This window comes from Chinchilla lanigera, unplaced genomic scaffold, assembly GCF_000276665.1.
Source record: "Chinchilla lanigera isolate Chin_1 unplaced genomic scaffold, ChiLan1.0 scaffold00210, whole genome shotgun sequence".
NCBI lineage: Eukaryota > Metazoa > Chordata > Mammalia > Rodentia > Chinchillidae > Chinchilla > Chinchilla lanigera.
In genome coordinates, this window is record NW_004955611.1 from 173,907 (window position 1) to 189,155 (window position 15,249).

Sequence of the window (15,249 nt, forward strand, 5' to 3'; positions counted from 1 at the left end):
GATGAATTTTTCAAGTTCCTTTGGCATCTGGGCTGAATTTCTCAAAACATTTGCCATGAAAGTCTCTTGCTGTCCCTGGTTTAATTTCTAGTTTACTAAAAATTAGGAAACTAGAATTGATGTGGCTGAGGACAAGGCTTTGCTGGAGCTGCAAAGCTTAAAGGAATTACAAACTATTACTATTTCTCTGCCCTAAACATATGCCTCATCATAAGCCAGTCTTTCTTGTTCTAAAACTGCTAGACAGGAGTTCCATACACCAGTTCTAATAAAATCCCAGCAATCTTTCCCACAAAATGAAGTGTAGACTCTCCACATCCCCTTTGACTACCCACTTCTTTCGCTCTTTGTGACACTGGAATCTCTCCGCAGAAACCTGATTCTCTTTTGATTACAGACTTAAAAATTCAGCTGCAAAGAATAGTCTTTTCCCTTCATGATGTATGTTGCCAAAACGTGTGTCTAGGAGTATACATCTGAGCACACATGAGATTGGATGGCTTTCAGGAGACATATGGTCTCTATTTGGGGCCACTGTTATGGAAGAAATTATCTTATTATGGATTATGACCCCAACTCTGACTGTATTCTGCCCAGGGCTACCAATCCTAGAAGAACTGGTGTGGGAGAAATGAAAGGTGAGAAAATACAGAGCATATAGGGAAAGAACTATCTCAGAAACTAGTAATTCATAGAAATGTTTAATTTCAGAAAAATCAGGACATGTCAATTCTAGTCTTTATTTATATGACTATTAAAAATGGAAGATGCAGCATATTCCTCCAAGAAAGAGATGAAGAAAGTGACACACTGATGAAGTCAACAAAGACTTCTCCTAGGTAGAGGATGCTAATTCCCCTTCCCACACCATATTATTCTTCCTCTAGGCCAGTCTAGAACAAACAAAATTTCATCATAAGCTACATTTAAAAAACCCAAGAAACACAATGAACTGGACAACTCCACAAAGTGAAATTGCATCTTTCAAGCACTTACTTTCCTCACCTAGAGATCCTAACCCAAGCTGGCACTCCGGGGCAGTCAGATGGCAGGTGAGAGTGGAGGACAGGACAGGAGGGTGATGCCTGTTCACAAGATCCTCAATCTCATTTTTTTCCTAATAAGGATATGAACACACCTCCCAGGACTGTCATTGCCATGACAACAGCATAAGTCAAGGGTGAGCAGGTTAGTGGAACAGCATGCTTTCTAAATTCTCCAACAAAGCCTCAGGCTGCACTTGCTCATGAGATGGAAAAATTCATACTGACAGTATTCCTAAGTGGACTCCCCAAAAACTTAAGAAACACAGTTCCTGTCTGGAGAAGAATCAGAAATGGAATCTCTCCTTGAGGGGTTGTCAGGAAGGCAAGAATCTCTAAAACAAATAATAGTGTGTATTAGTATGTATAGTATGTATTATCCCTATAAAACTAGGGCATGTAAATTATGTCCATTTTCTGCAGAGTAAGAAGCTGTGGCAAACCAGGGCAAAAACAATCCCCAGTGGAAACAGAGAGAGGGGTAATTTGAAAATCTTTATAACACAGCCTTTCTATATAGACTACACAGAACAAGTGGAGTATAAACTCTGAAGTTGAAGGATAGACTCATTTACTAAACTGTTACTGTTGTCCATGTTCTGTGATGTGTGAGTATTATCTCATTTAATTCTTGAAATATCTTATAAGATAAACATCACTCATCTCTCTATCTTACAGAAGAAAAACAATTCAAAAGCTGAGCATGGTCCCTGAGTTATAATACCTACTGAGCAACGGAGCCAGAATTCAAAGGCAGGTTGCTGTGACTCCAGAGCTTGAGCTTTTAGCAGTCATCCCCCTGCTACCCACAAGAATCATAAACAGATGCCTTCCTCAGTTTTTGTGCCTCCAAAGATAGTGGGCAATGTTGCGAATATTTACCCTGGACCAGTCCTTAAACTCTAGCATACATTGGGATCACATGGAGGACTTGTTTACACAGTCTACTCAGTGTTTCTGATGTGGAAAATCTAGGGCAGGGTCTGAGATTTTGATTTGATTTGCTAACAAATCCTTAGGTACTGTTGGTACTACCACTCTCGAACTAAACTTTGAGAATCATTGTCTAGTCCATCTAAACTGAGGTTGTCTAAGCCTTACTGCCTTAGTAGCCTCCCCTACCTAATTAATCTTTCACTCTTCAGTCCCAGAACTCCTGGGGTCTTGCTTCACAAGCTGTAAGTTTATCTTTGGCAGTGCTGTGTGCTTTGGAATTCCCCAAGCTCTTCTGGAAATACAGAGTACATTTGTCCCTCAGTACCCATGGGGGATGGGCTTCAGAATCCCCATGTATACAAAAGTCTGTAGATGCTCAAGTCCCGTATATAAAATGGTAGGGTGCATATAACCTGTGCACATCTTTCTGTACACTTTTTATAAACCTTTATACCCTTTATAAACCTTGGGATTCTGTCTAGGAACTAATCACAAGACAGCACTCACTGAGACCTCTTCAGGGCATTCACACTGAGAAAGTTAAGAAGAATCCTAACACAAGTGACTGGTCCTTTAACGCACTTCCCCCAAAACACATCCCTCTATCCAAAGAAGAGGCTGTAACTGTTTCTGCACATTCCCCATTAGCTAATTTTCTTTCTCCGCTCAGCCTCATGGGAAGCTGAAAGGAAATAAGGAAGCTCATGATCCAGGTCTGCTCACACAAGAGGCTGGAGAAAGGGACCAGTAATCAGGATTAATCAACTTAATGCCTGACTTGTTTATCCTGCAGAAGGCATCACCCCATGATGCCTCCTCTGATTCCTTCAGAGTGCAGTATCTTTATCCTAGGCTCTTGCAGGCTGAAAATAAATGGACAGTTTAGTAACAAAGCAAAGGCATTAATCAAAGAAGGACAAATAACTTCAAGAAACACAGGTGAATGAGGACTCGTGTGAAGTGGGCCCTGCTTCCCTTATGCTGCAGCCCCTGCAGGTGCTCATATGAAAAGAGCAGTATGTGGCTGGTCATGGAAAGGACTCAGACACAAGTATCAGAGACTTGGGCATGAGAAAGAACGATTTCGTTAGCAGAAAGGGCAACACAGAAGCAGGCTCTATTTTGGACTGGAAACAATCATTTTTTTGGAAGTATTTTCCTTTTCTTGAAGCACCAACTAATAAATCCTTCTTGCTCCATCTCCAGGAGGGCACTAGGGGTGGTGGGAGTGTATAGATGTCAGGATGATCCAGATAACTCTGGACAGCTTGTATCTGGGCCTACAAATGAGAACTGCTGAATTCTGGCCATCAGGTTTCAGTCAAGGCTGTATCATAGATTGCATAAATGTAAAGTGTCCTAGAAAAAAAAGGAATAAGATGACTAGGCATTTATTAATACTTCATCAAGCACTATGTTCAATTCTTTTATTTCTCCTTTATTGCTCATGACAACTCAGTAAGACAGTTGTTACTCTTATTGTACTGAATTACAGAAAGGGTTACTAAGAAAATATACATGTGGGCTTTTCTGTGGTAGTGGAAGTAAACCCAGAGGTAACAGTCATGTACTACCATGCCTAACAATTTAGGTAATTGGTGCTCACTTAGCAAGTAAATTTGGGATTGAAATTCAATGCAGATATGACTCCAAGTCATAATGTTAATCTGTATGTCACTGTCCCTGGAAATAATAACACACAACATGTTTTGAGTCTAAAACCTAAATGTACCAAAGGACAGGCAAAAGGCGGAGGAGAACCCTTCTGATCTCACATTATCGGTGCAGATGCATGTGGAAAAGCACGGTTAATGGGCATACATGAGTAACTGGAAGATGTGGGCTATGTCCAACACAGTCCACTGGGACTGTGATTCCTATGTCAGCAGCCAGTAATGAAGGGAAGCAATGGTGACTGACCCATTCCCGATGTTCAGTCAAAAAGACAGGCTCCTAACGTCCTTCTGAATCTCAAGGCAAAACTTGAGCCAAAGGTATGAAATGACCAATAAATGGCTCCTATGTCACCTTTACCTAGGAATATATACCAACCAGCACCATCAATGAGAGGGCGAATGTATTCAAAGTTAGCTTCTGGCTTACCAGACTGACCTATAATGCACCTATGAACAAGGTAACCCTGAAATGCAGACAGTGTGGCTGATTTCATGTGGCTGCTCTGATTAATTCTCCCCTTTTCAGATGCCTCCTTATCCTGCAACATTTGATAATCTAAAACCACTTTCTCCTCCCTCACTCCTTCACTCCATCACTGGTGCTGAAGTTACAGATTTGTTCCATAAATTATTTTATGTTCCTCCTCCAACCATCTGACAATATTAGCTTTCTAATAAATTGCTTCATCTCGGGCAATTTTTTTTGACAAATCTGACTTTTAGTTGAAATGTGCAACATTCATAAATAGCAAATGCTGGTTGATTAGAATCAATGGAAGCCCTTAGAGTTTCCAGCAAAAATAAGCCTTGGCTGCTGTTACTTAGCCTAATCACTTGAAAGGCACCTCCTGGTTATTTTTGGAAAGAACTTTGTATATATGCATGCTTATGTCATCTGGTATGTATGCATGTACTTGAATTTGGATGGATTCTTGTAAGCCAGCCACACTTTGAGTATTTTTATCTACTTTTGGATTCCAAAGCTAAACACTTGGGTTTGAATCCTGTCTCTCTTACGGCTGTGCAAATTCAGGTACTTGTCTTAACCTGTCTGTAAACTCTAGTTCTAAAAATCAAAATAAATATAATGAAACTCTTGCAAGATTTTCATGAGGAAAGAAAGGTTTATGCTTATATGGTTTGGACAACATACCATGCCTATATCTTGTACTCTGAATAACTACTATGAAGACAACAATATGCAATGTATTAATTATTGTAACTCTATTAACCTGTTTTGAAACTCTGCCTTATTGTTATTTTTATTTTTTTCTCTTTAAAATAAAGAAGATTTTCATGAGGAATAAATGAGACTATACATGTGATTTACTTGTCACAGTGTCTTGGCATACTATAGTTAACTATAGTTAATTAGTAACTACTACTACCTTGGTGATGGTTTATTAATAGTGGATTATGGTAGACATCATTTGTAGTCTCTGCGAACTCCTAATTCCTCCTTTATGAAAACTGCCGCAAAGATGCGTCTTGGATGGAATATTTTTACTATATGATACTGCTTTAATAATTGGGCAAGATTAAGGAAACTAAGGAAATATGAGTTTCAGCAACTTTCCTTTGCTCATTCAGCCATTGAGTTTTGAACACAGCCTAGTAGAACACTGTTCCTGAAAGTTCAGATTATGAATTGGTCCCCATTGGTCCTCTAAACTAAGAAACTGAGGTGGTCATGTTTAGCAACGTGCACGCTAAGATAATAACATTTAGTCTGCATAAGGATGTTGAGGTTCAGGAAGCAGTAGATATGGCTTTCACTTGAACTCAAAGAGAATAATGCCTTGGCTCTGACAACATTCCACACGCAAGAAAAAGACTATTCTCTCTATTATCTAGCTAGGTAGCCAGATATTGATCTACTTCTCTGTTAATTGCCTTTTGAATACTACTTCAAGTGGGTTTCCACTGTGTTCAAACAAAAGATCTTCCTGGCAGTGTTATTTCTGCGTATGAGACCACCAGATCTCTGTGTGGTTAGGATGTCTTAAGCATGTGAAAAATACTTAATTATTTTTTAAAAAAACTTTATACACATACACACATACACATACACACACCTTCACCCTTAGGCTATTTTCAACTTTTGAAGAACATCAAGTATAAAATTTTAAAAATCATATATGTATAAAAATTGTATTTGTAGGGGAAAAAATAATAAAAAATCAAAATAATCATCTATGTATGAAAATCATATTTGTATAGAAGAAAGTAGTCAAAAGAGAGTTATTAACAGTCCTGATCTTACAGAGAAAGGTCATCTATTTAGTTTCTAAAATCTAAATCAGAACAGAGAGACCCTGGCTCTTTACCTGGTGTTGCACTGGATACAGTCGGCCACTGTTGATCAGGCCCTCCTGGACCAGCCCGTAGAATGCCAGCCTCCTCCAGGTGCACAGAGCTGTAAACATATAAACCCAGATAACAGGGGCTGGGGATTTAGCTCAGCGGCAAAAGCGCCTGCCTGGCAAGCGCAAGGTCGTGAGTTCGGTTCCCGGTACCGGAGAAAATAAATAAATAAATAAATAAATAAACCCAGATAACAGTTGGACCATAAATGCCTTTACAGCTCTCCTTCCACCCTCTGAAGCTGCTTATACCAATGGAGGCAGGGCTATCGCTAACACAGTTTGCTCGTGCTTGAACTGCAGCAATTATTGCTGGGCAGTCTGTAACCTTGCATAAACTGCAGAAGCACAGCTGCCTCACTGCCTATTGTACCATGCTAGCACTAAACATGTTCTATCTTCATGGCAATTCTGGTATACGTTAACGTCGTGTGGTGCTCACTAAATCTAACAGGGAAAACCACAAGAGAGTAATGCCATTTTAACACCTTACTGCTGAAGCAGACAAGGGGAGTTTCTTCTCAAAAGTCCCGACTCTCTCTTGCAAGTTCTCTTGTTCTGGGTTCTACTTAGTAAAGAGAAAAACAGACTAAAATCATCTGTAGTATTATCAGTTTAGCAACCTAACCAATGCTTAACTTTATTTTTATGTTTTATTCTTTCTGTATCTTTTATGCACTGAGAACCCACCCAATATCTCCTAGAATTAAGGAACCCAATCATCCCACTCACTGACCCATTGCAGAAGTAAGACATGAATTGAGACACACTTAGAAGCAAGTGGAGAGGACAGTAAGCTTTCAAGAGTAGATAGGACATTATAGTTGTTTGTCTACCGGTAATGCATTTTAGACCTTCAAATGTGTGTGATGGAAGAAATAAAGGGGATCCTAAAAGTTAAGCAAACTTGAACTATTATAGGGAAAGGCAATGAACAAGTTCAAGGTTCTCTTACTCTTTGACTTTAAAAAATACATTTAGTGGAAATTCACTCATTAACCTCCAACCCACCAATATTTTTCCCCTCATTTTTGACATAGAATTTCCTTTTTTCCACAAATATTAATATCCTTCAGGTGTTCTTGAAATTCACTAAGAAATTATATGGACTCTGTCAGATTCATAATGATGTAACTATCCTGAAATCAGTTCAACTCAAAACAGAATTTCCAAAAGAAGAGTTACACAATGTTTAAGACTGGGTACATTAAGAGGCCAAGCATATGTGTGGAAAAATAAGCACTACTGAAGCTTACAACTCTAATGAATGCTCAATATACTACACTGTGAGAAAAAAATGACATCTTAGTTTCAATTTTGATTTCATTTCTTATCTATTTAAATTTCATATCTTAATTGAAGCCTTAATGTTTATTTTGCTTTTTTCATTTGAAAATGAGACAAGTAAGCAATATATTTAAAATTTTTATTTTAAATGTAGATTTTAAGGTACATCTCATAGCTTTGGTACTTTCCAAGTAAAATACTAATTCAGTTGCAAGACTTAGAGTTTGTAAAAGAAGCTTTCACCTGCATGACTCTGCCAATACCTCAGATGCAGACAAAAGCACAGCTTTGCTTCTAGTAAGTGTAAATAATGCACTCTAATGTCTAGTACCCTGACATCTGCATGAGTATTTCTGGTCTGAAATTATAACCTAGGTTCCAATATGGCACCTCACTAAACCAACTACCAATCTTCCCCTTCCCCTATTGCTTCTGGTTCACAAATAGCGTCCAATATAATAATCTTTGGTCACTTGCAGTGCTTTAGGGGATGTTATTTTCATCTAATGAATTTTTAATGTACTAAAACTAATTTTTCGTTAAGTCTACACATAGTTTGTATACTCTATATATTGATCTAGTTTCGGTGAAGATTCAATTAACCAATGCCCAGATATTTTGAAGGGTTTAAATTTGGAGATTGTTTCTTCTTTAAATAAATTCTTTTTTGTAGTAGCAATCATTAGTTTCTTGACACACTCCCCATTCAGTTTCCAAAGACAGTCATAAATAATGAATCTTTTATCTGATCGTACGGCACGGATACTAGATTAGTTCTAAGAATAAAGGCAGTTCATCAATTATTGTCAAGGAGACAGAGTAGGAAAAGCAAAATTATATTAAGGAATGCTATTACTTTAGATTAGTCTAAAGTAAGCTAGCCAGGCATGGTAGTGCATGGCTGCAATCCCAGCACTCGGGACGCTGAGGCAGGAGAACTTCTGCAAGTTCAAGGCTAGCCTGGCCTACAAAGTGATTTCAATGGCAGCTTGAACTGCATAGTGAAACCTTGCCTCAAAAAGACAAAAAAAAAAAAAATTAAACTGAGCTAGATTTGGTCTCCAGATATTTTAAAAGGGCTATTTAGAGGACTCATCTTTGAGGAGTCCATGCCATTAATGACAATAAGATAACAAAACAGATAAGGAGATTCTAATAGAAGTGAACATGAATAATAGTCAATTACTGTGATCTGCAAAATGTAATAGTGTGAGACAAAAATCCAAGGTAAACATATGTATATACGTTATATTTATGTACCTATACCTAAATAAGTATATTTATTAATTACACATTTTAAAGGACAGAAAATATAGGTGGAGAGAATAAAGAAATCTGGAATTATTTCAAATTTCCTTGTAGGAAAATTTTAAAATTTCAATTGACATATCCTTGTAGAAATTTTGATGAAAGAAAATACACAGAAATTTATCCTTATAGTTTTATAGGGGACTCTTCATTTCCAAACATCTGATAAGCATTTGGCAGTGACCACTTCCAATGTTTCAAGGAATAGCTACTAAGACAAAAAATAAATGCATTCCCTTGGCAGAGTATCTAAGGCATTTCAGTCATAACAGCTACTTCCGGCCTATTGCAGCATACCCAGTTAAAGGGACTGCTGAGTGAAGAAAGGAGGGAAACACATACATACCTGTGCATGCCTGCTCTCAGGGAGGCAGAGTAACGCCAGTCAGGGTTGGGCTGTCGTGGCTGCAAAATCACAAAGGGAGTTTTCTGTTAAAATGGCAAAACATTGTTCCCTGAGGGATGTTGTTAATTTCTTAGTTAATCAGCTATTCCCTTAAATATTTTCAGCCATCTAAACAGAAGCATCGAATGAGACATTTCATATGCAAATCCAAGATGATATCTATCTATCATCTACCTATCTATCTATCATCTATCATCTATATACTTTGGGGAGAAAATGAGATTAAGCTCACACAGACTGAAGGCTATAGAAAACTAGATTTCATAATGTGAGCGCCAGATTTGGCCTGTCTTTACCAATACAAATCTGTCTTCTTAAAACACTAAGAGAAGGGCAGTCTATCTTGAGGCAGAAAAAGCTTTCTTTGTTGGTGTCCTCAAATGCTCCATTAAGGGCACATCCTCAATTCAGTATTCCAGCTAGAACAGGCCACACAACTACACAAATTCTGCTGGCCTGGCTGGACTGCAGAGGACTGCAATCTGCTGCTGGTTTTGCAGACTGCAGCATGTTTGACCCAGGGCAGATGTGCCCAGCCATACCACCAGCAACTGATAACAGCCTCTTCTACTGACTGAAGATGAGTACAGGAAGACAAAAACAAACCACTGCAGTTTGCTGCTTAATCCTTTTCATAAAACTACTTGTTCTCTATGCTGCTCTGAGTGCTTTGTCTCCTCCCTCAATTTCACCAAGCTCTGATTACTTCAGAGAGAACAGCCGAAATCTGACAAGACCCTGACCCACTCTGTACTACCTGTATATTGCGAGATTTTTTTCTCCATGTCTAAAAACAGTCAAAGTGGAGGGGAGAAAGAACATGTGGGTACCTAGCACTTATCTGAGCAGTTAGATTCTGATTAGATTCTGAATTAGATTCTGAATCACTGGGGGTGAAATTAGTCACTATAATTATTTTATATCAATTAGCCCAAATTTTACTATATTTGCACAAGTAGAGAGTAAAGAGTCAGGATTTAGCTCTGTGGCACAGCACCTGTCTGGCAAACATGAGGCCCTGAGTTTGAATCCCAGTAGCAAAAAAAAAAAAAAAAAAAGTTTAAAGAGGCCCGGTCATTGAATACTAAAGTCCAGTTGACAACCCAAATGTCCATCCACCGGGCATTGGATAAGAAAATTGTGGTACTTTTATGTAATGGAATATTACACAGCTATAAAGAAAGATAAACTTGAGGCTTTTACAGGTAGATGGTCCCAACTAGAGACCATACTCATAAGTGAAATAAATCAGACCTGCAGGTGCAAGCACCGCATTGTTTCACTAGTGTAAAACCTGAAAGAGTTAATTTAAACTCGGAGGTATGATGGACATTGTAAAATGATAGGAAAACGCTCAAGGGTAAAGGGCAAGTGGGATGTGGGAAAAGAGAAGGGAAAGAAGGAGAAATTTTGTAGGTATGTATATACAGAATAGCTAACATAGTTGTTCTACTGTCTTCTATTTCTTTGCTGAAAGAAACTGTCAATGAGTCCTTGATTGATCAATATTTCATGTCTCTATCTGTTTTCATGAGAAACCACTTTGAAGATATCAATATGTAATACAACAAGCATTGTTAATTTCCTACCACTTTGTTTGTAACTCTGTATTGTCTGTACTGTTCTTTTGCTATTTTGTAAAAGGTTGTCTGTCTGTTAATGTTTTCCTCCTTTCATTTTTAAAATAAAAAAAAAAATAAAGTCCAGTTGAGTGGAAAATGAAAGGATGCAAACTTTTGTATTTTGTATTTCCCTCTGAGTTATAATTACCATATTAGGTAAACTCAAAGTCAAATATCTTTATTTAGTTAGTTAGTTTTTGTTTTTTTCCCGGTACCGGGAATCGAACTCATGACCTTGCACTTGCCAGGCAGGCGCTGTGCCGCTGAGCTAAATTCCCAGCCCCTCAAATATCTTTAAACTATTTCAAAGTGCCAATAATTCTTGTTCCCATCATTCCTATAGTTCATTTAAGGGATAAAATGTATTTAATAAGTACACTTGTTCATAACACCCAAAGCAGAAGTAATCAGCATCTGAACTTTCCAAAAGATTTGGGAGTGGCTAGATGATATCCAGAGACTGAGTCAAAGTTAAGCACAGAAAAAAATTACAACTCTGGATATACTATCTCAAAGGTCCCTACATACTAACCACCTTCTCTAGTCCTTTCCACTCTGTTAGCAAGGTGTGAATACGCAAACTGCCCTGTCCTTGGTTTCCAATTTCATAACATCCTAGGGATATTCCATGCAAACTAGCACAAAACCATCCACAGACCAAGTGAAAGGGGGTTCCCATTTTCTACTAGTGAAATTAGAGGCAAAAACAGATGCTGTTTGCAAAGCACATTATTAGCCTGAATACATGACTGAAATATCTTTTATTAATCATTATCATCACCATAGCTCCCTTTGACATCAGCAATATTTGTATTAGCTTGTCAGCTGAGATAAAGTTCCTTCAAGAAACATTCTGACATTTGTTAAGAAAATGTTGCCAGTATTCCTATGATTAGGTAACGTTCTCGAAAAATACTGCTGCAACTAGATCTTTGGACTGAAACTACCCAGCTCACTTTCCTGAAAGGCACAGTTCCATCAGAACTGAACTGGAAATACAGTTCATTATGCAATCTCACTTCAATGACACATTTAATTTGCCATGCTGTTATTTTCTATAATAGTTCATCAGCAACAGTGTGCTTCTCAGGATCATTACAGAATCACAGTTATCAGATTTAATATGGCAGTAAGATTAGACAGGTAAAGGAAAGGAAGAAAGAAACTAACACATTTTAAGCGGCCATACACTACTAGACAATGGAATAAGTACTTTATACGTACTAATGCATTTATCCTATTTCTTTCTTTGTCAGAACATAAACTTTATGAAAGGGGTGGAATCTGTTTTGCTCACAAGACATAGTTACTATATCATAGCCTAACAGAGTTCTGGTGTTTGGAAGATTTTTAAAATCTTTCTTTCTTTTTCTTTCTTTCATAGAAAAGTTAGTATTTGTTTTAAAGACTTTACTTTTTGATCTTTTGAGACAGGGTCACGCTATATAGTCCAGACTAGTCTTAAAGTCACCATGTAGCTCTTGCCAGAAACAAACTCACAAGGACTCTTTTGCCTCAGCCTCCCAGAGTGCTGGGATTGCAGTTTTGTACCACTCTGCCCAGCTCAGACTCTTAAAGCAGTTTTAGGTTCATGAAAAAATTGAGAAGGTACAAATACACGTTTAAAATAAATGAACCATCATGCAAGGTTAATATAGTAAAATTACAAAACTGAGAAATCTGAGGTTTTTTTTTTTTTAAATCTGAGTTTTATAGAGATTAAATTATTTGTGTGATTGGTGAGTTTCGTTGACAGTCACGTTTAGGTCCTCCTAACATAAAAGTCTGTATTTTAAATAAATTCAGACTGAATAACATATTTTCCTCTTTTTTTCCTCCTTTTTACTCAAGTGTCCTCATTATTCACTTATGTATTTTAAAACAATTCAGAATTAAGAGTAATATATTGTATGTAGGTTTCATCCAGAACTTGATTAACATGGAAAAATTCAGGCTGAAAGGTTGACTACTAATACATCTGACAAGACATGTATAATAATATAATATATATAATATATATATATATAACATATAATAATATAATACATCTGACAAGGCCTTGGACTAACTATGATTGTTTAGTTCTCTAATACTTAGATCATATATCCCAAAACTAAACTTTTATTGGTTTAAAAAAAAAAAAACAAAACAAAAAACAGTATTTCCTATTGTTTCAAAGCTAAGTCTGTTAGTAGATTAACAGTCACAAAATCTCAAATGTGCAAGAACTCAACTAGGTAATTCATATGGAAGAAGTTGTCTTATTGAAGAACAAGAACCCACTTGTGTTTCTATTAAAATTGCAACAAAGATTTAACTTATCCTGCAATGGTATTACTTATGGTTTATACCATAGGATACTTTAGCTATAGAAAGATAAGTCACTTGTTCTAAGACAGATTTAAAGTAAAATAGATTTAAAATACCCTATGTTAGTTATAAACTCATAAGACTACCCTGTGAAATAATATGCTATCTTCTTACCATGGAAATCCACATTGAAGCCACCAATAAATTGTTCTCTGAAGCAAGACACTATAGATAGTATCTCCTTTTTTTTCATAAGACTCTATTCAGAATGTATCCACCAGAAATTTTTCATAGTGATGTTTTGTGAACATGTATATAAACTATGGTAGGCTAGAATTCTAAGATGGCTCCCAAGACCCTCACATTAGACATACATACCCTGCATAATCTGCACAGCTGTAATTCTGATGCATCTTATTCCATGGGTATGTGATGTTTATGACTCAGTTGTCTCTAACAAAGGGACATCATCTTTGTGAGACTAACCTAGTCACATGAGCCCTTTAAATCTGAGTCAGGGTCAGAAACAGAAGTCAGGAGGATTCCAGTGAGAGAAGATTCTTCACTGCCAGTCCTGAAGATGGAGAAGAACACAGGATAGGACCTGAGAGAAACCTGTTGGATCTGAGAGTAACCCTGCTCCCTAGCCAACAGAAGGTAAAATATACAGACTTCAGCACCCAAGAAACTGAATTCTGCCAACAATCTAAATGAGCTGAAAAGCAGAATCCTCCCCTGAGCCTCCAAGATAATATTCAGTGCAGCAGACACGTTGACTTCAGGCTTATGAAAACTTGAACACAGAGCTCAACCACATGGTGCAGGGACAGTAAGACACTCAATGGGTGGAATTTTAACCAACAGTTGGTGGTAATTTGTTACAAAGCCATGGGAAAAGAATACACTTAAGGCAAAACAGAATATAACAACTTCCCACAAGGAATATAAACATTATGTAGTATATACATGTTTTTTGGTTTTTGGTTTTTTTTTTTTTTGGTTTTTTTTTTGGTTTTTCTCCGGTACCGGGAACCGAACTCACGACCTTGCGCTTGCCAGGCAGGCGCTTTGCCGCTGAGCTAAATCCCCAGCCCCTGTAGCATATACATGTATTAATAAACTAAAATAATTAAAAAAAAAATCAGTATGTTACAGACTGGTCTTCCAGTAAATCAAAATGAAAAGATGATAAATTTGAGAATTCTGAATACAATTATTAACAATTCTAATCCACTGAACAGGAAAGTAAAATAAACACAACTTTGTAACATATCTAATGATTTCTAAGACAACAGAAAGTGCTAGATCTGCTTAATTCTGGATATATAGCCTGCTAGCACAGCAGCTACTCTCTCACTCACAGTTGCATTTCTCTGAAGCCTACAGTTCTGATGCTGCAAGGCCAAAACAGACTAACACTTCTATTTATCTTTGCAATGTCAGATATTTTTTTGCATTTGTCAAGATCAAATTTTTGAAAGAAAAAAGCTAGTATTTTCAGGTTAGCAAATTTAAAACACGGCTAAGGAATCCTCTTGACCTGTAATTTCTGAAATCATAAACCTAGATTGTACTAGTCAAAATATTATCATATGAATCAACTAAATTTGTGCTCATATTAAATTATGCATGGAAACATTGTTTCAGGGGAAGTCCTGAAAAGTCACAAAGATACCTGTAAAACTCCATTAAATTCCACCACACCCCTAGATCGGTGATGGAGATTTTTCCTCAAACATTTGCAAACTGCTATCATTTTGACCTCTTACTGAGAGTAAAAATTGGTAGCCAATCAACACAAGTATCCAAAACTTGCTCTGCTATTCTATCAAGCAGAGAGCAGGCCAATAGACAACGTGTAATATGCAAGGCTGTGTCCCTACAGTGTTCTGAGTTAGACCAGGTGCCCAAGTGATGCCTCACTCTTGGGTCAGAGGAAAGGGTAGGCCAATGACATTCAAACCCCAATAAATAGATTTCTCCATTAGTCTGAATATGTGCAAGACAAAGAGACAGAGAAGAGTTCTGAGCCGGGCGTGGTGGTGTGTGCCTGTAATCCCAGCAGTCGGGAGGCTGAGGCAGGAGGATCATTGTGAGTTCGAGGCCAGCCTGGGCTACAAAGTGAGCTCAAGGTCAGCCTGAACTGCACAGTGAGACCCTGTCTCAAAAAAACAAACAAACATGCACAGAAAGACAAATAAATACACAAACACCAACAACAGCTGGGTCAAAAGGAAAGCAAGGCCTTAGGCACCAGCTGCTAATTCCTCCTCAGGCATGAAGAGTCAGAATCTTAAC

The 15,249-nt window shown here is 37.6% G+C and overlaps 1 protein-coding gene across 3 annotated transcripts in view; it reads right to left on the reverse strand.

Annotated features, from left to right (window-relative positions):
- The window catches only part of LOC102016119 (protocadherin alpha-C2), a 203,784-nt gene that overhangs the window by 20,547 nt on the left and 167,988 nt on the right, over positions 1-15,249 (reverse strand). For all 3 annotated transcript variants that reach the window (XM_005414945.2, XM_005414943.2, XM_005414941.1), the window contains exons 2-3: positions 8,960-9,018; positions 5,983-6,071 (exon numbers count right to left, since the gene is read on the reverse strand). In XM_005414945.2, coding sequence (XP_005415002.1) covers positions 5,983-6,071; positions 8,960-9,018 — 148 coding nt within the window. The remainder of the gene's footprint in view (positions 1-5,982; positions 6,072-8,959; positions 9,019-15,249) is intronic.